Raw genomic sequence first — 21,979 nt, 5'->3', positions numbered from 1 at the left:
AAAAAAAAATAAAAAAAAAAAAAATAGCTACCATTACAAATACTTAAGCAATGGGAAGAACTACTATATACATGTTCTCAGTATGTAAAATACAATTTATTGTATTTAGGCTGTTCATAAGTATCAACACAATGTATTATGTTTGAAACAAACATCTTGCCAATAAATACTATCTAAACATTAATATTAATCTTTTGATCAAATGTGTACAGTGTATTGACTCAATATTGCACAGTGAGTTCTATATGACATTTCCATAGTGCATTCAGTTTGTTACAGGGATAGTTTGCCACAAATAYTGCAAAGCATCAGAGTTGACTTTTCCAAGTGAAAACAGCTGACCTATTCCATTAGGGATGGAAGGCTGGTATAAATGTCAGTGTCTTAGGTTAACTGGTTATGGATTCACAGAACCTAATGTTTTCATGGATGAGGAGACTTTGTTTCTAGTATGATTTTTATATAATTGGAAAAAAATCCCACTTGCAAATAGAATGAAGATACTATCATCAAACTCCACTCATCAGTGAGCTTGTGAACAGGTTTACTCCAGTAAGCTTGTTTTCTCTTGTTCCATTCTAAATATAAATCGTATATTTGATATACTCAGAGCTGTTCCTCACAACTTGCATTTGAAAGGCCAGACTGTGCAAGCCCCCAGCATTACYCCAGCTCTTTGCTCCCCATGTGCCTCTGCTCAGGTTAGACTCAGCACCTGTCAGTAGAAGCAGAGCTGACACAGTCTTGTCCCAATAGTTTTCCATGTATGAATGCAGATATAATCTCACAATGGTTCTATAATTAATCGTATCTCATCTTTATCTGATTAAATCTTGATTCTACAGCATCACTTCCATGTGGGCTGGTCCTGCCAGTTTGTATGGCACTCTCAAGCTCACACAGAAGGATGGGTGCTGCCAGCAATGCGGCCAGCTGTCTTGCTCCCCTGCAAACCAGGGACTCCTGGATCACSTGGGCTCATGCTCTGGTCAGCACASTATYAAACACTGGCAGAACTGTGGCTTACAGCAGATTTTTAACAGCTTACTGTCATTCATTTTCAAATCCAACTATGACAAAACCATGTCCATGGCAGTGGCAGATGTAAGGACTGTATGATTGGACTGTATGATGTTAGAGTAAGGACTGTATGATTTGACCTGTATGTGCATGAACTTACAACTGCTCTGACRTTGCAGAAAAGGACCTTAAAATGGGCATATACTGCTTTAATATACATTTAAGCTACATTGACTTGCCAAAGTTGTATGAATGCAAATAAGAATCATGGCCAYAGAATGACTATGACTGACTTGGAAAAGATTTGACCATCAGTATAATGGTGCTTAATGCTTAGCTTGTAGTATCCCTTAGTGCTTAGCATGTAGTATTTCTTTAAGTAAAAGAAAATTCACTCACCAAGTGATACAATTAAAAATTTCTAAGAAACTACTGGTTAAGTATTACCTCATGATTACGTAAATCATGTTTATATCCCTCYTCTTTGCTGTTTATCAGTTTGTATATATTTAGATTCTTTATATTCAGGTAACAGAGAYGAAATACTCATTTCTGTCTAAAAAGACAGTAGGAAAAAACAGGGATTGAAGGGGTTTCTTTTCTGTACAAAAAATACAATTTTATGACAGCAGCCAGTACCTTCACAGTAGGTCCTTTGCTCCTCTACTTACCACCAAGGTTCAGTCATCCATAACACCATCATAAAGGATCAGAGTTGTTTCTCTTTCCATTTTTCAACACCAAAATTCAATATGCTACTACGGAATGTTTCCAAAGCCTTACGCTATATCCTGATAAAATCAGGACCTTTTTTAATTTACTTTAAAAAGGAACTAAATTCATGCAAATAAATACATAATGTGCACTGAAATACTCAATTCTATTATACAGGCGACTTTGGAGAAAAGTCCCTTTATAATTAATGAAACTAATTCTAATAAAAGAATGTAGTTTCAAAAAAAAAAAAAATTAAAACATTTCATTAAACTACAAGTTGATGTTTGCTATGTGTTCAAGCAGACTACATTTTCTACCTAGTTGTGTTAATCCGTGGATTCAGTGTCACTCTTTTGTACTGTAGTGAATATTTGATTTTGAGGAATGGCTTCTTTATGCAGTTTTGTAGTCCAGAGTTACAGTCTTCATTTGATTCTGCGTACGGGATCTCAGGTTACGCCCAGATCTGCAGAAAKAGAGAGAGCTGAACACTCCTTTATRACACKGACTCTTCTATCAAACGTTAAATTAACTTTGGTGAGGCACCACATCAGCGGTACAGAGTATCAGCAGCAATGATATCATGTAACCCAACAGCAAGTTCAAACAGTTCTGCTAGYACTTCGTGGGGATTTTTAACTGGCTTTGCTGTTCATATTTTACACTGCTTTATACCCTCCTCAGTTCCTCTAGAATAATTTTCCTCTAACAACCTTTGCCCCTTACCCTTTTTATGAAACACTTGAAGAAAGGAGCCCCGAAGCGGGTTCTCCCGGCACTTACTCGGAGAGTGTGGTCCCAGGAGCCCGAGCAGAACGCGGTCCCGTCGGGAGAGACCCGCAAGGTGCTGACACGGTTTTCATGTCCGAACAGAATGGACACACGGGAGCCTTTCAGCACGTCCCAGACATTGATGGTGTAATCGTTGTAGCCCGCGAACAGCAGGCGACCTGCAAAGAGAAGATTTTACCCAGAGAGGTGTTAAGGGGCCGTGTCCACAGCCCGGACCTTGTGCGGGACATGGATCAGCCACCAGCCCACCCTGTGCCCACTGCTCCCCCCCGGCCAGCTGTGCTCCCGTGGGACCCCCCTGCCCCCTGACTGTCCATGATAAATGCTGAAGCAGTTACAGGTAATTAGTTAAAAGCATGGTCAATTTTAGTTAAACTACATGGAACGTGTTCAGTCATTAGAGATGGGGGCTGACTCCAAGTCGTGTTGGACTGAGGAGCGCTTTTAAGAGCTATTGCAGGGTAATACTTCTCTACTCAGACCTTACACAACAAGTTGAATACAAATGCTTGAATGATTAACAGACAATTTGGTAAGTGATTCACTGCCAACGGGACAAGCTGTGRTGCTTGTGACCATGACAGAGACATTTATTCGCTCAGTTCCAGGAGAAGGGCAGTTCACCACCCACTCATCACCACCCAGGGTGACTGGGGAGYGCTGGAACAAGAGAGAGAAAGCTCGAGCTTATGTCTCAGGATCTGTAGTGAAAAGTGGTAATGTCACTTACTTCATACCCCTCTAAAATACTTTTACTATTAACCATTTATTATCCTTTTAAAAACTATTTATGTAAATGCACCTAATAGTTTAGCTACATTTCATRTTGCCTTTGAAATGTTTTTCATTATTATTGTGAAACCCTAGCCCAGCTGTAGTTAATGGCAAAATATTTCCTGCCTTCAGTAGGGCCAGGAAAATACTTTTCATCACTACAACGAAGCAATAGCCAGCTAGGTTATTTAAAGAGTAATTATTTTTACAGAGGCAAAAATAATGCTTCCATGCATTAAATGGGTTTTTTTTTTGGTACTTATTACTTTTGATAACTTTTAATAACAAATGCTTTTGRCAGATTAAGCTGAAAAGTTTCACAGTTCCCCTCAAATCTCAGCAYTAAGATAACCTCCAAAGTTCATGTCTCACCACTGAGAGAGAAGTCCACACTGGATGCTCCAAAAATGATGCTCTCTTTGGAATAAATTGCTACTTCTCTGTCTGCACGAAGGTCATATAAACGACACTAGGATTAAACAAAACCAACACACAYGCCTCAGTGAATGCTGTAAGCATTGGCTAAAATATTTGGAAAAAAATGGGTGTGGGAAGTGCAGCCTAACAGATATCATGGGAAGTGGCTGCTTGGCTTCTTTCCTTCTGCTTCTTTCTGCTTCCTCATTTCCTTCTGCTTCTGGCTGCTGTAACTGGGATCCTCTAACAGGGATCTAAGCAACACTAGGCTGTTTTGTATACAKTGCAGGAAGAACTTTCCTTTTCAAGCCACTTCTCTAAGCCTCCTGCCTGTCCTGTTAGAAAGGGATGAGTGGGGGGCYTTGGAGCATGGCTACCCACTGGAGTCCCCACACCATCTTGCTTCCCCTGTGGTTTCATACTTATCAGGGCACGCTGCTGCTGGGGAGGTGCATGTGGACACAGTCTCTTAAACAACAGTTTAGCCACAGCTGGAGCCTGGGAGATGGGATCAACCYTCTACTCCTTGTTGAGAATGCAGAGCATGTGGCACAGAGTAGCCTAGGTGGTAGTCCTGGCTCTGAGTGAATCAGGAGAGCAAACAGTCCCTGCCCTTCTGAGAAGCCTCTCTGAAAAACCTACGCAAAAATAATTCAAGTGAAATAATACATTTTGATGCAGATCTCTGGTTTTCATTTCTCATGGAAAATTCCAAATCATCTCTAACAACCTATACTTCCTGTTTTTATCATTTGCCAGCAAAATTTGGCTTGTTTGACATGGAAATCATGTATCAGACTTCACTGTCAGACTTCACTGCCATGCAGAAAGGCAGTCTGTTAGCCCTGAAATCAAAATGCACTTTTGAAACTACATGAACTGAAACCCCTCTGCAGTACGTTAAGCTTAAGCAAACACTGGCCAGATGGGATTGCTAATATTAAGACTTTACTCTTGAAAAATGGCTGGTATTCAAGTCTGCTYATAAGGAAGGGGCTGTTTGATTTGCAGGGCAGTGGGAGCTGCCAGGTGTGTGCAGTCCAGGTCTCCCAGTGCCCCACACAGATGAGTAATTTCATCAGGCTGTCCTGACAGGGAGTTGGGGTCACTGCAGATGACAACACTGTCATCTGAACAGGCTTTTATGCRTTACTTCCAGTCAGGATTATCTGTTCCTCAGAATCCCCAAGTGTATAAATCAGGTCAAGGATACCTCTCTGTAATATTGCAAAAACAAACCTYTTCATTTAAAGAAGGAGGTAGATGGAAACTGCCAAAACCTCTGTCAGATGTATGGAGGTGAAATTTCCCATTCTCCTGCTTGACTCATGGGTGTCAACAATAGTTAAAAAGAAATAGCCCATCAAATAAATGAATAAAAGCCTGTAATACCGAGTGTTAAGAGGGTGCTTTCACTGGAATTTAACAATGGACWATTTCTCTCTATCCTCCCTCAGCATCTCAAGAGCTCACACTACAGCATCCATGTGTGCAGAAAGCCACTGGGCTCACCACAGGGCTAGAGGTATTAACTTATAATCACAGTTTTTAAAACATAAAATCAGGGTACACTCTCTCCAGAGGAAGCTTGGAACCTCTCCACACCCAATGAAGGCAAAAGGAATTGTTTCTATTGTGTTTAGCTAGCATTGGAGCAGATTTGAAACATGCTCTGAGGGCAGAGTACTTTAGATAAAGTCTTTGTTCTCAGGTGACTCAGTGTGATGTTTGAATTAACAGAAGAAATAAGGTGCCAGGTACCTCCTCATCATGTGCTCTTATGTTGCACTTAACTGCCAGCTCTGTCCCTGCAGGGCAGTGGTGGGGCAGCCTGGTCCCCCATGGGGACACACCAGCTTCAGGAACAGCCATCAGTGGAGGTAAATGGCTTTTGTCCTCACTGTGCTGATCAAATTTAACTGTCAATGCATTCTGAGCCCCTCCTAGCAGATTGCTCACAGATAAGGAAGATCCATTAAGAGCCACTGTGTGATGTAGGATGACCTGGATGCAGTGACTCACTGCACTGAAGAGGCAGGCAGTGAGTCAGGCCCACAGGGAGGAGATGTGTGTGGCCAAGGCCACCCCGGGGCTGTGGAGGCCAGCTGCCCACTCTGTCCTGCTCTGCCTGAGCCCATGGCCCCTCTCCTTTCTGGGACATGCTGCTTCTCCTGACASGAGCTGCAGTGCTTCAGCTGGCTCCTCCCATGCTATCACCAACAGTTATAGGAAGCCAAGTATCTTCCAGTAAGACAACTAATTTTAGTCATGAAACTTCAATCATAGAGAATCCGAAATTAATATTTGGACAGTATCTCTTGTAGAGAAGTCTGCAGAAGTGACGTACGGTGTTACATGATTTTCCCTAYAACATTATAGATGGTATTTAATGTCTTATCTTACAGGATTATTATTTTTGCAAATTTGGTGTCACAGGCCACTTYAGTCACTAGAATTCCTCTGTGGATGTGACCTAGTCTTTTAGGAAAATCTGACTTGGGAAGCAACAGAATTTTTCCTAAATTAGGTTGCTGAATTTACATACCGTGGCATCGTCTGAACCAGAGGCAAAAGCATCTCCACTTGGATAATATCTGTGCACAAGTGAAAGAAGACCAGAATACATTACATTACTTGGATGAAGTCAGTCTTCAGAAATAGAATCAGCACATTGCTCAACACTGCAAACGTGTCCTCTCCCAGAAACACACTGACCTGACACTGTTGATATCTGAATCGTGGGTTTCAAATGACTGGACACACTGACCAGACCGCATGTCCCAAACCATGGCTTTCTTGTCACATCCCTAGTGAGACAAAAAAAAAAAAATCACCACAGTTGTGCAAATGGTGACATTCACCCMTCATGTGCCTATACTGGTCATCAAGCCCACAACATTCAAAGGCTCTGAACAAAGGCTCTGAGAGGATTTATCAGCCAGGCAGCCCCAGAACTGGCTGCAGTGGTACCCTCAGCTGTGCAGTTGCAGGTGGAAGTGGAGCTCCTCATGAAGGATCTCTGCCCTGCACTCACAGCCCTGCTCTGCTTGTGCTGCTGCCCATCTTTGTCTGCAGCCCCACCACACWGAGCTGCATGACTGACCTGTCCCCTGACCACGTAACATGACCAGAATTCAAAGTTTTATAACAAATTCTTTTCACACACTGAAAGAGAAAATTAAGTGCATCCAGAGGGTTTCTTGCCCAGCCTCTTAACAGAATTAGCCCCTGTCAGGGCTCCGCACCCACATGCTTGATGGTGTGGTTGGGATGAGAAAAACAGCATAGCAGCACTTCATCTCAGCCTCAAGCTCAAACCTGCCCTTCCAAGCTGTGCTTTGAAAAGATCATTTAACACTTAGTGCTCAGCACCCTGAATTCCTTGGGCAAGGGGCTTGGCACATGGAGTCTGCACTGTCCTTGGTCAAGAGCCATCTCATACCTTGCGGGCCATGCTCTCAGCTGCAATATCTCACTGCTGTCACCGTGGTAATGACAAGGCACAGACTTTGCCTTGAAGAGTGATGGGAGATTTTAATAAACTTGCCCCTGCTGAGGAGCAGGCAGCAGTTAGGCTCAGCTCTGGGGGCTCAGCTGTGTGGGAAGCACAGGGCTGGCCAGTTGGCCACTGCTTCTGCTGAGCCAGAGGGCCTTAGCCACCAGACTGTGCCACACGTTTGTTTTTTTTTAAATCAAATATGATTGCCAATTAAATTAAACAGTCTCTTCACAATTCATATATTTCTCTCTTTCTTTTTTTTTTTTTAAACTCTGTTGTTAAAATGATATCCTAGTATTTTTAGTAAAGATGTCATTATTTAAAAGATGCAATGTTCCTTGGCACCAGCTTGTGGTTTCTGCACGGGGAAGCCAAACAGGATGGACAATATTTTGGAGACAGCATAATTCCCTCTAAAGCCCCAGCATAGCCCAAGCCCAGCCCTTCATATTGCTTCCATGTGCACTATTCTTACTGACCTCTCCTGGGGGCAAGACAAAGACAAGCTGGTGCTTTGACTCCTAAAGTTATGAAGGAGAAACCAGCCACCACCTGTGGAGAGATGGACCTCCTGAGTGATACCCAGCTCAGCTGAGGAGCGTTGCTCAGAGGCACAGAGCACAAGAGCCTGGGACACAGCYCTGAGCTCACCCAGGAGGGCTGGAATTTTTAGCTAAGCCGTGAAATGTAACAGCACCCAGCGTACATGCTGAAATATTGACATTGCTTGTTCCAGCTCAAGGTTACTGTCCTACAGAGACACAGGATTCAGGGAACCTCTCTGTGCCACCATCCCCTCACACTGCTCTGCCTATACCTGCACTGACACAATGTAAGATGGGTCTTCACTGCTGTGGTGTTCAGCACGTGCTGAATTAAGCGAGTGCCTGTAAGCACAGACATGCCCAGGCTGCTGTATCAACACAAGTATGACATATTCTCTTATCAGTACAGAGCTGCTTGTGATTCCTTGCCCTATAATAAGCTGAGCTGTTCCCAGGGAGAATGAAGCTATCCTTTCTRGGAAGCAAGCTCGGTGACAGGAAAACCCAAGAGAAGTAATGCACTTGGATGGAATTAGCTTTCAGTAACGCTTCAGAGCAGCTGTGCTAGCAGCAGGCAAACCGGGCCACTGTGCTGGACTCTGCTCCTGATGGGCCAGCCAAATCTGAAAAAAAGAGCCATAACTGAAGAGGTCCAGGTTTATTGTGTAGGGATAAGACCAAGCACCCCTAACCCATGRTGGGCACCCTCTGGCACAAGGGCCATTTCCATCATCAAACAMGGATCAGCCCTGGATTGGTGCTGGAGGGGCTCAGAAGCCAGCAAAGTTACTGGTTCCTAGAGCGAAGTTACTGGTAGTACCCTGCCTCTCAGCTGCTGCCAGTTCTCATCTGCATGTTCTCTTTCTAATGTGGGAAAGACTAAGATCACCTTGAAAAGGAGTTGAGCCCATCCCACCCACCTTCATGCCTGGCCTGCCTCACTGCCAGGCTGTGTGCCAATGGCTCACTGCCTGGGAACAGTGATCCCTCAGCAGCAGGACAAGATTTGGAAGAAGCCCGGGGTGCTTTCCGAGACCAGTCCAGTCCTGCAGCCCTGCTGAGGTTTGTGTGTTCCTCTGGGCCAGGACAGGGAGTGGACAGCGTTGGGCTGATGAAGGGGCTTTAAATGCCTCTGGTACCGCTGGAAGGCACAGAGGACTCGGCAACAGCTGAAGATGTGGTCACACCTCATGTCCCTGCTCCAGCTTGAACAAGGGGTTAGCCAGTGTCCAAGCTGTCCCCAGAGCAGGTGAGGGACACAGTGGCACACACGTTATTGGCAGCCCCACTTTGATGCCCTGAGCACAGCCTGACACCTGTCACACCCCATCTGGCTCCAGAGAGCTGGGCACAAGGATTCAGCAAAGTGCAGGGTATCCTCCGCTGTTCCAGGCTCCCTTCCACAGGCACTCACACCTCTGCTGTGCCAGGAGCCTGCTGCTCTGACTCTGAGCCTTCCCTTCCCGGCAGAGGCGTTGTTTTGATCTCAAGCTGGATTGCTTTCATGTGGGGTGGAACTTGCTAAGTAAGCAGAACAGCAGTTAGACTGGCTGGGTGGGTTTGACCCCACAGTCAGGGGTTTAATTTGCTCCAGCTTGGAAAATGTGCTTGAAATGAGTGGATTGCACTGGGGCACTGGGGAATCCAACTCCAGCCCTCTCTCAATAACATCATAAGCCTCCTGCTTTGCTGCCTTTTCACTTCCATATTCCTTAGTTTTATATGATGAGAGGAAGCTCCTGCTTACCCCAGACACAAATGTATTTCCCGTTTCAGAAGGGGCRAGGTCCAGGCACAGGACATCAGCTCCATGTCCATGGAAACTCTGTAGAAGCTGCCCACTCTCAACATCCCACAGAGCACAAGTTCCATCTCCACTTGCTGTCAGAATCTGTAGGATGTGGGAAAAAGAGTCACAATACAAGAATCAGCAGATGACCTTCAGRTTACAAAGAAACAACTGATATCCTACACATATACCAAAGGACAACTTTAATTTAATGAAATGTTGCACAACAAATCATAGCCATATGCCCAATGTGAACCTCCCAGTTCATGTTTTTAAGGGAAAAAGGTAGAGTAGAAAGGAAAGCTGTATGGACACCACTGTATCTACAGAATGTTTCAATGGTGGTTTATTTTGTGTGATGGGGTTTGCAGAACTGACAGCTGTAAGGATCTGTTGCCATTTTCATATTCTCCAAAAAGGAGACAGAACAATCCTGGTATTCCTGTCTGCTCCTGTATTTCACTTTATCCTTATTTAGGTTGCTGGAATTCAACCCAGGTAAATGGAAAAACTCTTGGAGTTAAACATACCTGTTTAAGTCTTCAAAAAATATTTTTCTGCTTGAAATAGTCAGGTTAAACCCAATTAATATGGCTTAAGAGATGGATTTTCTGAAAGGGAAGTAAGCCTGTCTAGACAGTTGTTTGGTAAGCCCATCAGCTCTCACTTGTCCTAAACCATTTGTGTGTGAAAAGGCTTGAACATACACTGACCAAACAGCTCCCAGCTTCCCATCTGCTACAGTACTTGTAGACAGCACATGTGATCAGAGCTTGTTATTGTGGCTAAATCCTGATGATGCTCAATTGTTCAAAATTTCCCCTTGGCACCCGAAACTGTTATGCAATCACARATTCTGTAGGTTGAAAAGAGTCCCTGTGCACTGCCGTGGAAGGAAGCAAGGGTGAACGTAGGAGGGCTCTCAGTTTTGTACACAGGTTTTTCTCATGGTTGGTGAGGAAACTCAGGGATCCCAGTGGGTAATTAGAACTTAAAAACAAAATTCTCYTCAAGTAGAAAATGATCACACAGTCACGAAACCATTCACAGGGTTGCATAAAGGTTAAACATTGAACATGTTTGACAGATGCTCCAAAAATTCTTCCTGTAAACAGGTCTGCAAAGCTGCAGAACAGACTGTTCTGAATCCGGCAGCAGAGAGATGCTAATGCTCTCAGATGATATTAGCAGAAGAAAGTCCTGCCTTGTCTTTCTGGCCAGCTTTTGAGCCTGGATCAATGAACTTCCCTGTTCTGGGGAATATTTGTACTTGGCTGAGGCACGAAGAATTTCAGCTCTGAGGATTTGCTCTTGTGATAYTGTGTGAGGAAGATATGAGGGGAATAGAAGTAGCTGAAGGTGTAAGGGAACGGTCTGTTGGCAACCCATTGCTATTGAAAACCAAACCAATCCAGCTATCTAAAATCAGGAAGCAGTTGGCAATCCTTGCTGTTGGACTCTGTTTTGCTGCACTGGGGACTCGAGCAGCACTGGATGGGGATCCTTGCCTGGCACCCGSTGGCAAGAGGCAGCACTTGCACAAGGCAAGGGACAGCAGGGACACAGCCCTGCTCACCAGGAGCACAGGCACTGGGGCTGGGAGCAATGGGGCCACCCTCCCCTCTACTTCCTCCACCATTGTGGGATGAATTCTGCTCCTCAGCCCTGCCACGCTRGGAGCAAGGCTACCTGCCCCATGCAAAGCACTTGAGATCCCAATTAACTGTTGCTATTAATACACATGGAGCATTGTCATGTGGGGAGCATTATCATACCCCAGAGCTGCAGACACCGAATTTAGGAAGGGAAGCTCCCTGGCTCTCTGCTCACTGGGGTAGGGGAGGCTCTCYCAAGCAGCACTGGTTTGGGGCACTGAGAACAAGGTATGTGGGTCACCCAGTCCTGCAGCTCAGGGCCCACATAGGAACATGATGAGGAGCAAGATGGGACATGATGGGACCTCTTTTTCAGCACCCACACAGCCTGAGAGTGACTTTAACCTGTGATGAGCCACCCTTAGGTCTCCTCTCTTTCCATTGCACTGCCCGATGCCCTTGAGCACACCAAACCCTGAACTCCTGCCCCTGTGGGAAAGCAGAGCTGTTGATTAGGACAGCAGTCAGGGCAGAGCTGCAGCCCTGGCAGCACCTAGCAGTGGGACCTGTGGGGACACTGGGCTGGGGGACACCTCCTCCTCATGCTAGAGCTGCTCCAGGATAGGCACCACAWCCCTCCTGATGCAAACTGGGAGAACTGGGCTGCTCTGTATGCAGCTGGGAAAACACCTGCACAATGTACTTGGTGCACTATGCACCCTCAGAGTTACTGAATAGTCTTAATTCTGGATAGTTTTAATTCTGAGGCCTTTATGTAAATAGAAGAAAATAAGAAATCTGGGATTCTCTAGGATCTGCTATATWGTGTCCTAAGAGAAGCTTGGCCAACCCATTTGCTTGATTTGTTTGAAAAATAACATGCAGTGCCATAAACAATCACTTATAAGCCTAGCAATCACAAGGAAACTTTTTTTAAAGACTTCAGAAAAATTTCTGACTCACTAAATACAAAGCACCTTAATCCACTCTAATATGACTTAACACTAGCAATAAATTACCTTCAATAGCAATGCAGTTTGCGGTATTTAATGTGGAGAAAAAAGATCGAACTTTTCTTTCTTTTTTATTATGAAAAATAAATTGCTATTTTTCCTGTCATAGGATTTAATTCCCAATGCATATAAGTATAGACAAGAAAACAGAAAACTGGGTTTATAACTCATCGAAAACATTCCACTTAATTTAGACTGCTCTAATTCTGCACGGCTCCTGCACAGGAAGGTCAGGGCTGAGCAAGCCTGAGTGCTGGGTACCTCCACCACTTGTTTCCATGGCAATGGTCTTAAATTAGCACCTCAGAGTCATTACAGAAACCAGAGAGTGACAAACAACAACATACTCTCGGCTTCACATGTCCTGAAATAGAAGCAATGAGAGCTGATATTTCCTTCAGAAGAGCTCCAAATATCTGGAAGGGGACATGGTATTCCCTTTCTAGCAGCTCTGTGGACACTGAGAGCAATGAAAATGCTCCATTCTGCCACTTAGTTTGCTGCAGAGCTGCACTGAGAAGAGCTTTAATTAAATTCAGAAACCAGAGAGGACAAGGGGATTATCCTGGCTCTTTTCATCATCTTCTGTGYTCCTAGAGAAAGAGATCTTTGAGATATTCAATGGAGAGGAAGGATGGCTTGGTCTCAAAAGATCTGCATTTAGTTCCTGGCTTTGCCATCACCTCCCATTGTGGGCCTCTGTGCCCCACCCCACAGCCTGGGAGATGGGCACAGCATCACTCCCTTCCCTCAAGGGAACAYAGCACTGCATGTACAGACAACAGGTATGGCCCTGTGGGCCCATCCTCAAGCTCAAATGTATCACTTGCTATAAATAAAAAAATACTTAAATTGAAAGCAAAAGCAAAGTTGGCYGGATGTCCGGGACAAAGCAGGCAAACAACACAATCACCATTGGCTGGCTCAGCACCCAACCTGGTCCTGGCTGAACTGWGGATTTAAATATTTGCAAAAGTCTGAGCTAAAAGCACAAACTGGCATAGACCTGGGGAGCAGAGAGCACACAGGTACCAGCAAGCTCCTTCTGCAGGAGCCACAAGCTTTTGTGGGGACAGCCTGGCCACGGGCTCTGACCAGCATTTCCTTACAGCAGCTTCTGCAGCACCTTCAYTGCYTTGCTGTGAGGKKKTYCMRSMRSCCCYKSMRGGGCAGGTCATGGCTCTGGGTGCCCCAGGAGCAAGGAAGGACATGTGCACTGCACCCAAGTGCAGTTTGTGTTAGGTGGTGGCGAGCAGCAGTGGGGAACGCATTTACCTGCATGTCTGAGTTAGTGAAGCTGCAGGCAGACAAGTAGTTCGTGTGCATTGCAACTGATTTCTTCTTTGCGGCCATATTTTCATTTTTTTCAAATGTCAGAGGGTACACAGAACACTTGTTGTCCAGGCCACTGAAGAGAGTAATAATAGCAGTAAMAGAGAGAGGAGAACTGGTTAAAACTGCAACGACAAAAGGCGAGTGGTGATAAGAAGGAAACCACCTGTCAGTGCTGTGCTGCCAAACCTTTACAAATACCGACTTCCCTGTATTGTGCTGTGTGGGATCTCCCTGTGCAGGGAAGCCCCAGCTGCCTCACCAGCCTGGCTGCTTTACAGAACTTGAACAGCTGCGCCTCAGTATTTTTCACCCTTATCGAGTTTATAAATGGCACTGAATGAAACCTCACGAAAGTATAAACTGGGAGGTGAGAGCAGCCACCTCAGGGTTAATGTTTCACACACAGCCAAACTGCCTTTTTTCCGCTGACATCTGYCATTGCAAAGATGAGTATTTAAGCATCATTATTCACTTACCTTAATAAATTTGACCTAGCTCCTATAGAAAATGCAATACAGCAAGTAGTGGGTATGAAGACASAGCTTTTAGAAGAGTTTGGGGAAAAAAAGCAACAGAGGCACTGAGCTCTGTAGAAGTCAGTGGGAAAAAAGCAAGATACTGACCTCTGTAGCTGCTGTCCCCTTCCCGGACAGTTGTACCAGTCAAGCTGTGTCAGACCCAGGGCTCATTTCTAAAGGGTAGGACTTATATCTGACCCTTTCCTAGAGACATGGCAGATCATTCCTGCCCTGGTCCCTGAGATACCGGCACACCACCAGCTTTTGGYTCTGTGCATGGCACTTAAAACTGACAGCACATCAGAAATACASAATTAGGTGCAATGTGCGTGCACTCCCTGTCTCTCCTACAAGTGTAAAGACAGAGCTTTCTTGCSATTCTTCCAGTTCTAGTCAAAAACAGCTTCTGCACTCATTTTCACACACAATTATGGAGTCTGCTTGTCTGTCCCAGTCTGCTGCTTTCTAGATTTACAAGCTGCACAGTGAAGTCTTCCTCTGTTCCTTTCTCTCGCCCCAAGCTTGCTTTGTCTATCTGATTCACCCAGTCCCTTCTTACAAAATGTTTTGCCAACACTTAATCTCTTTGTTTTTTTTCCCCTATATAAACTCTGTTTTTTCAAACCTGATCCCTCAGAAAACTTGTAGATTATCAAGGATGGGGTTACTTCTCCTCATCCTATTTTAGCAAGATCCATTCACATACTCATAACTACTAATGATAAACCTCTATGTCATAAAAAATGAGTGCAAAGTAAGAACACGATTAAAACCTCTTTCCCTTAGAAGATATATCTAACATAGACACCCACAGAGGAACAGGGAAGTTGCATGCAGAATACCTAACCCATGATATAAATGCTGAAAGAAGATTATTTTCCATGCTTACGCAGCAAATGTTATCATGCTGAAATCCGTGCAGATAATGTGTACRAGCCATTATGGAAATAGAATCAGAGGCACCGAATGTAGAACTTCCACCCACAATCACGGCATGCAAACTCCTATCTGTCAGCTTCTAAAGCCACCAGGACACTACATTTYCAGTGTAAGCAGCTGTGGAAAGCTGGGAACTTACCCACAAGCAATGGCACATCCAGATGGGGCATACGCACACGCCATCACCCAGGTACACGGCATGGTCACGGCGTGTTCCTGAAACACAGCAGCTCTTTAGCCTGACACCTCTCTGCCTCTCWAATCCATGCAAGAAATCAGTGGAGAATGGGAAGTACTTCTGTGKGACATCCTTAGGGTCAGTGAAAGGTACAGGTGTTTCCCCAAGCCATAACTCAGATGTAAGGCTGGGACAACCCTTAGTGCAGAACGCAGCTGAGCAGCAGGAGGAYGGCCAGTTTTTCTCTTTCCACCTTAATCATGAGCCCCAAACTGAACACAGGGCATGTTTTATTTAGGTCATCCAGTGCTGTGAAAGGTCCTCACTGCTGCATAGGCATAAGAGAGGTAGCAAGTAGTTTTTTCTCATCTGTGTGGTGCAGGGTGCCCCAGGCAGGGCTTGAAGGAGCAGTGTCACCATTTCACAGTGAGCACCAGAGCTGAAGGATCCCCAGTGATGGCACACAACACCTGCTACAGGGGTGCCCAGGAACAGCTCCCCTGTTTTGCTGGCTGRGCTTTGCCTGCCTTGTGAGAAAAGAGGTTGGGTCAGAGCCTCCCACTGGTGACCAAACCCCAGTGCCCTGACAGGGTCAAGGCGGGGGACTTGTCCTGGGCTCCTTGTTTTGGGGTGCTAATGGCAGTCTGCATTTCATCCCTATAACCCACTGCCTCCAGTGACACCTGTGAGCCCTTCACCTCATCCTGCTGTCATTTGCCCTGGGCACATAATTTTGGTGAAGTTTCACTTACCTTGTTGGTAGTGAAGGAATCCCACACGATCACCTTCCCATCCTAAATAAAAGCACAGAGAAAGAGAAACTGAGGTCTTCCAGAGAAATGGCTGTAAGCCAGCTTCCCAGCTTGGAGAAAACTCTGCTGCCCATTTCTTTTCCCCAGTCTGCTATGTCCTTTTGTCTCCATCTTAACAACAGCACAGTGGTCACAGTGAGGCATCAATGGGACACTTTCTCAGCAGTGCCACTTTTATCTTCCACAAGAAAAGTGTATCTCCTTCTCAATATGATGACTCATGTTTGCTTAAAAGACCAATTTATTTCTCAATTTTTTTCCCCTCCCTTTTAATGGCTTCATGAGAACTCCTTTCACCTACAGCACATGCCACGGACAGTGCCATCTCCTCGGGAACCATGGAGCCCTCACTTTCCTCCTTTAAGCCACCATGTGTTTTTCCCAGCCCATAATTAGCGCCTGCAAAATTGGTCACCTCTCCCAGTGACACCCATCAGCAGCTCCCCAGGGCCTTAAAACATAGTGACCTGTATCACAAACCCCTTAAGAAGGTGGCAGCACCCATGGGGACTCTTTATGGATATTGCACTGTTTATTCATCCTCCCTTTCCTGTCTGATCCTGSTTTTCCCTTTACTTCTCAATACACTTATTGAATCTTCAATTTTCCATTASAGAACCTGTTAAAYAGCCATCATAGAACCCTGTGCAGGGAGYAGGGCAATCACTGGCTACACTTGTGTCAGCTACTTTGCCTCCCACACATAACATTGTTATCTTGCCCGTATCATGAAAGTGAAATGCTTATTACTGAGCAACAACTGCTTCTGTACCTGGACTTACACTGCTCTTAAAATAGGGTAAAAAATGCATTTCAACCTGTCTGTTCAGCTCTTTCTGATCTACACACTAAAATTTAAACCACTTTAAAAAGAGTGACATTAAATATTTAAAATTATTCTCTTTGTAGAGATCACCATGAATGGTAAAAACACAGTAAGTGAAGGTGGCTTGCAATGCAGATTGCCTATTTTTATCCCTCAAGTGAGACCCCTGACAGATTTCATGTAGGTCAATGAACAGCTGTGAGATGAAACCAGCTCACTCACTGCCATACTGGGCTCAGGACGAACCAGGGGATCTAGAAAGTAATTATCTCATTACCTCCTCCAGCTTATAGACTGGYCTTGAGCAGGTGTTAGGACTGTTTCTCAAAATGCCCAACTAAATGTAGTAATTTTGGCAGGACGTTTRAGGCTTTCAAGGTCATATCAATCATACAGACTGCAGAAGAAATTTCTGTGCATAGAAATCTCTAAAAGAATCAATGTTTCTTCACTTCCCTTTCCCTGATTATTTTSTCTGAGCACATAACCTGAAAACTTCACTAAATATTTCATCTGTAAAGATCAAGGAAATAAAAGTGGCCTCACGTGAGTTCTATTTTTTTTTTGTTGTAGTAGGGAATGTGGAAAAATCTGTGAATGACTGGACAAAAAATATTTAGGGCATTAGCTATAAGAGGTCTACCAATGATTAAAAGGTTAGACTTACACTCTCTGAACAAATGCATTGCCAATGAATTTATTCCAGGGCATCTTGAAAACATTTGTAATAATCACAGKTATCATCTGCTGACAGTGGCACACAGCACAGCCAGAAGATTTGTACACTGCCCRACAGCACCTCTGAAAAACATCTGCCCAACAGCATACCTGGGAAGAGCTCACAATTCTTCTCTTGTCTTTGCACCAGTCCATACAGAGAACTTTGTTTCCATGACCCTTCAGGGTCCTCCTGGTCTTCATCACAAACTGTCCCAGCGCCTCCACACGCTCYGCCACCTGATGAACTGCAAACAGCTGATGGTTAGAGAGCCCCTCATCAAAGCTCTGCCCTGGCATATTTCTGTTTGTGAGTAATGCCCTTGGAGGAATTCATCCAGGAAGTTTGAGTCCATGGTGTGAAACAGTGAGCTCTGCTTCAGAGCTGGCAGGTGGTTAACACCRAGGTGGGCGGTCTGTGAACACATTCACCAGATAAAGACAAGGATGAATTCRCTCAGGGCTTGAATTCCAGGGATCTGGCAGCTGAAGCTATGGCAGACCATCCCATCCAAGTATAAATGGAAAACAGATGACCCCTTTGTCCCTCCTACTGGGAAATCCTCAGGCCTGAAGGTGGACAGACAATTGTTCTGGATGAGACTCCCAGCTGCAGTGGGCTCTCAGCACGGTGGTGGTGCTAGTACCTGACACAGGTACCAGCTTCTGGCACTGGACATTCTGTTGTGCCATCCCTTCTGGTGGCTGGGAGCAGCAAGGGCCAGGACACATCTCTGAGTGAGCAGGAAGCAGGATATTTGCTGTAAGAGTGCACTACCCAACTTTTCAACAACTATGTATATCAAGGACTTCATGGGAGTGTCAGCTTTTCATTCCACAAAAGAAAACAGAGGGCAGGCAGCAACTTCCCTGAGCAGCATCCTCTAATGGGCAAGTCAGTTCTTTCATATGTCATTCAACAGCAGTACTTTAAGCTGATATTCTTAAAAACCCAACAAATTTACATTTCTGTTTGTGGAAACTGACTGACACAAAATTCCTGCAGCGGACTCAACTAAAAGGTGTCTCATATAACCCTGCTGCCTCAAGCTGGGGTCACCTGTGAATGTCTGGGAGAAAGTGTCATCTGAGGGAACCTATTTGCCCTGCTCCAGCCTGTTCATCCAGTTTGGAGCTGAGTAGGCCCGTGATGTATCAGCACACAGGGACAGCTCTTCACACAGAGGGAGGGTGARGTTACTGCAAGGTCCTACAGCAGAGTAGAGACCCTCAGGCTGGAGACTCCGGCACCAGAATTAAAAATTATTTTGTCGAGTGAAGAGCTGATAGGATCCAGCACTTCCCCATTGCTCTGTGGTTGTCCAGATCAAAACCTAAGAYGATCAGCTGCTGTTGGCTGTGGGGGCAATGCCTGACTAAAACCTTCTGAAATAAATGGAGAAGCTCACATGCTTTAATGAGCTGCTGGAGGAAATCTTATGCTTTTCATTGCCCTGCTGGAGACTGAGCTCCACATCCCCTATGGCAGGTGGTGCTTTGGAGCTGCCTTGCCACTTCACCCTTCATCACTTTTCTGGGGCTGCAAGAAAGCTCACAGGCTGAGAAGGGCTGTGACAGGATGCCTGACATCCTTTGACATCATTCCCTGGCACAGGGTCTCTGCCCAAGGCAGAGACTGATTTCTAGTGGATTACCTTTTCAAGAGTTGTCTTTCAAAGCCACCAGCCCCACAGACTGCCAGAATAATGCTCTCACCTGAAAYCTCTGCTTAACTCATCTCCCTGAAGCAGGGGAGAAGTGCTGTTCACAACTCCTGACAACTTGTCCCTAAGTCAGAGGAGAGTTTCTGAGCAAGTACCATATAAACCCACTGAGGAAAAGACACATTCCCCCTGCTATTGCCCATAGAAACCTGCCAAACCATTCAGTCAAAAAACATGAAAACACAGGACAGGAGGTTATTATGGCAGCTGGAAAGATGCTTGTGTCCAGAATATATCTGAAAAAACAAATGTTTCACAGACAATGGACAAACTGTTTCCATTATGTCAACGCAGCTGAAACTCTGCGAAATTGTCTGGTTTAGCCTCACTGATTCTCTGAGGATGCTTATCTCCAACCACAGCCATAATARTCCTGCTCCTGCCTAGCACATGTCTGAGAGTCAGATAATTATTTTTAAGCATTCTTCAATATTGTTCAACGATATTTGAAAATCATGCACACAAACAAGTAGATCAGCTAAAGCTAGTAAACAGCTKGAGTAGTTTTACAGAGGTCCAGATAAAACTGCCTATTTTTCTTAAAAATATTGTTTGGCCTGAACAGGAGGTGTGGACTAGATGCAGATACTCTTGGGTCTTTGATTTTTTTCTCTGCAGGAAATCAGTTGGGTCTAATGTTCCGGCCTTAAAACTTCATGGATCACACAAACAGAACAAGCTTTTCTCTACACCTARAATTTTAAGCTATAGAGTCCTTAAAATTGCAAAACTGCGAATCAAAGGCATGTTTGGCATTTCCTTTTTCTATCCACATTTTTGAGAGCTGCTGCTCARAACAAATTGAACAAATAAGGGCAATCCTATTTCAGCCAGCTGTTTGTTTTGGGAACCACAGAGGGAAAGTCATGATCCAAGCAAAAAAATGCAAAAGATACAATTTTAGATTAGGGAAAAAAAACCCCAAACCAACCAAACAAGCAAAAACCAGAAATGATGCCTTATKCTGAAACTTACAAACTCTGCAGAAATAGTACTTGGGAATCATTTCAGTGTAAAAAAGCTCTGATACAGAATCAGWGGTATAAAATATCAGTGCACTGTTCTACAGCAGTGTAACACTTCTGTCTTAGAAATGCTGTCACAGCTATGCAAACACAGCTTTTCAACAGAAATTTTACAATGACAAAGAATATCCTCTAACTATCAATGACTCACACAGTTACAGTATCACTGCAATCATAGGTACAACTCTTTGTGAGCTGGGTTTAAAAATATCCTTAATAGGTCTGTTAAACAAAGGCCCTGCTACTTCTGATATAGAAATTATACTGTAGGAATACAGTGATTTATGATAATGTTTCTATAATGAGGGCTTCTCTGTTTAACTATTCTGATTAATAGGACATTCATATAACATACGATTGACTCATCTGGATAAAAAATGTTCTATTTATTCTGGAATATATATATATAAATACATATTTAATTTTAAACCTTACCAACCTGAAATTCACAAGTGTTTGTCAGTCCCTCATTTTTACAAAACACTAAGAACTAAGTCACTGGATACAGGCTCAGATTCCTTTTCAATGCTTAAGGCATCAAAACACATGAAAGAAAAGTTTTAATGACCCACTAATAATTTTAACAGAGTGAGCTATGTGATTTCAGAGAAAAATGGTAATTTACATGTTTTTCTAAAAAAAAAAAAACCCAAAAAACACTAAAAGCCAAAAATAACCCCCAGTAATATMTCATTGTGATTATAAAATGAAATAATGATAATAAGAGGGCTTTTCGTGTCTCAAAAATGGTGAATACCTATTTGAAAAGCCCCATAAATGYAAGGTTGGCATATTTTTCCTGAATAGGGAGGGAAACAGGAGGAGGGCAGGGTTGAGATCTGTCCATSGCGTTTCTGCTGGGTTATCCCTGGATTTTGAAGCTGCAGCCGGTGACAGTGAGTTACCCACAGCCAGCTCCAGCACTGACTCACCCCGCACCTCTGAATCAGCACTGCGTCCCTGCAACTTGGTGTCCCTGGAGGAAGGGGGGCAGASAAGCTGCTTTGGGAAACTGCTCCTTTTGAAGCCCTTCCACACCTTGGGTGAAATTTCGGCCTCTTCAAGCCAATTCCCATCAACTYCCACATGACTGGGGTCAATCCAGGCTGCTGCCACTACACCCGAACTCTGCACCGAGGATATTTGAGGTTCCCCGCCACGCCCGGCCTGCCAGCCCCGCCGGAGGCAGCGCAGCCCCGGGGCCGGAGCGCCCGCGGTGCCCGGGATGCTGTGCCCGGCCCGGGGCCCCTGCCCGTTCCCGGGGGCCAGGGCAGTGTCCGGGCGGTGTCCAGCCCGTGCCAGGGCAGTGTCCAGCCCAGGGCAGCGCTCCCCGCTCCGGCCCGGCCCCCGGCCCCGCTCCCCGCCAGGCCCCGCCGCTCTCTGGCCCTGAAGCGGCCCCTCCGCCCGCTCCCGGCCCCACTCACGCTCCACATCGTGCAGCTTGGCCCGCTCCTCCTCCAGCTTGCCCTTCAGGCTCTCGGCCTCGCTCTTCAGCGATGCCAGGGTCTCGTTCTCGTGCAGCCCCTCGGTTGCCATCTTTGCAAAGGAAGCGGGGAGAGCGGGGATGAGAGCGGGAGGGAGGAGGAGTTTGCCAGCCCGGCTCTCGGGGATGCTGCCGCGGCTCCTGCTGCCTCAGCAACGGCGCCGGGGCCGGCCCGGCTCCCCCTCCCCTCCCTCCCCGCTGACGTGCAGGCCGGTCCTGAGCGCACACCCCGTGGGGACCGGCATCACTGCTCCTGCCCGC

General features: G+C 45.3%; 1 protein-coding gene across 1 annotated transcript; it reads right to left on the bottom strand.

Moving 5' to 3' along the window:
• Positions 1-57: 57 nt before the first annotated feature.
• On the bottom strand, positions 58-21,933 carry GNB5 (G protein subunit beta 5). The gene is made up of 11 exons (XM_057369853.1): positions 21,660-21,933; positions 17,598-17,734; positions 15,884-15,925; positions 15,093-15,169; positions 13,437-13,569; positions 9,512-9,655; positions 6,436-6,527; positions 6,266-6,314; positions 3,676-3,772; positions 2,521-2,687; positions 58-2,203 (listed from the first exon to the last, which is right to left on the bottom strand). Exons 1-11 carry the CDS (start codon positions 21,769-21,771, stop codon positions 2,192-2,194), a joined length of 1,062 nt encoding a protein of 353 aa, XP_057225836.1. The 5' UTR covers positions 21,772-21,933; the 3' UTR covers positions 58-2,191.
• Positions 21,934-21,979: the final 46 nt, after the last annotated feature.

This window comes from Malurus melanocephalus, unplaced genomic scaffold (assembly GCF_030028575.1).
Source record: "Malurus melanocephalus ecotype Western Australia unplaced genomic scaffold, MMel_1.1 scaffold_116, whole genome shotgun sequence".
In the NCBI taxonomy this organism is placed as follows: domain Eukaryota; kingdom Metazoa; phylum Chordata; class Aves; order Passeriformes; family Maluridae; genus Malurus; species Malurus melanocephalus.
This window is presented reverse-complemented; position numbering and strand designations above follow the sequence as displayed.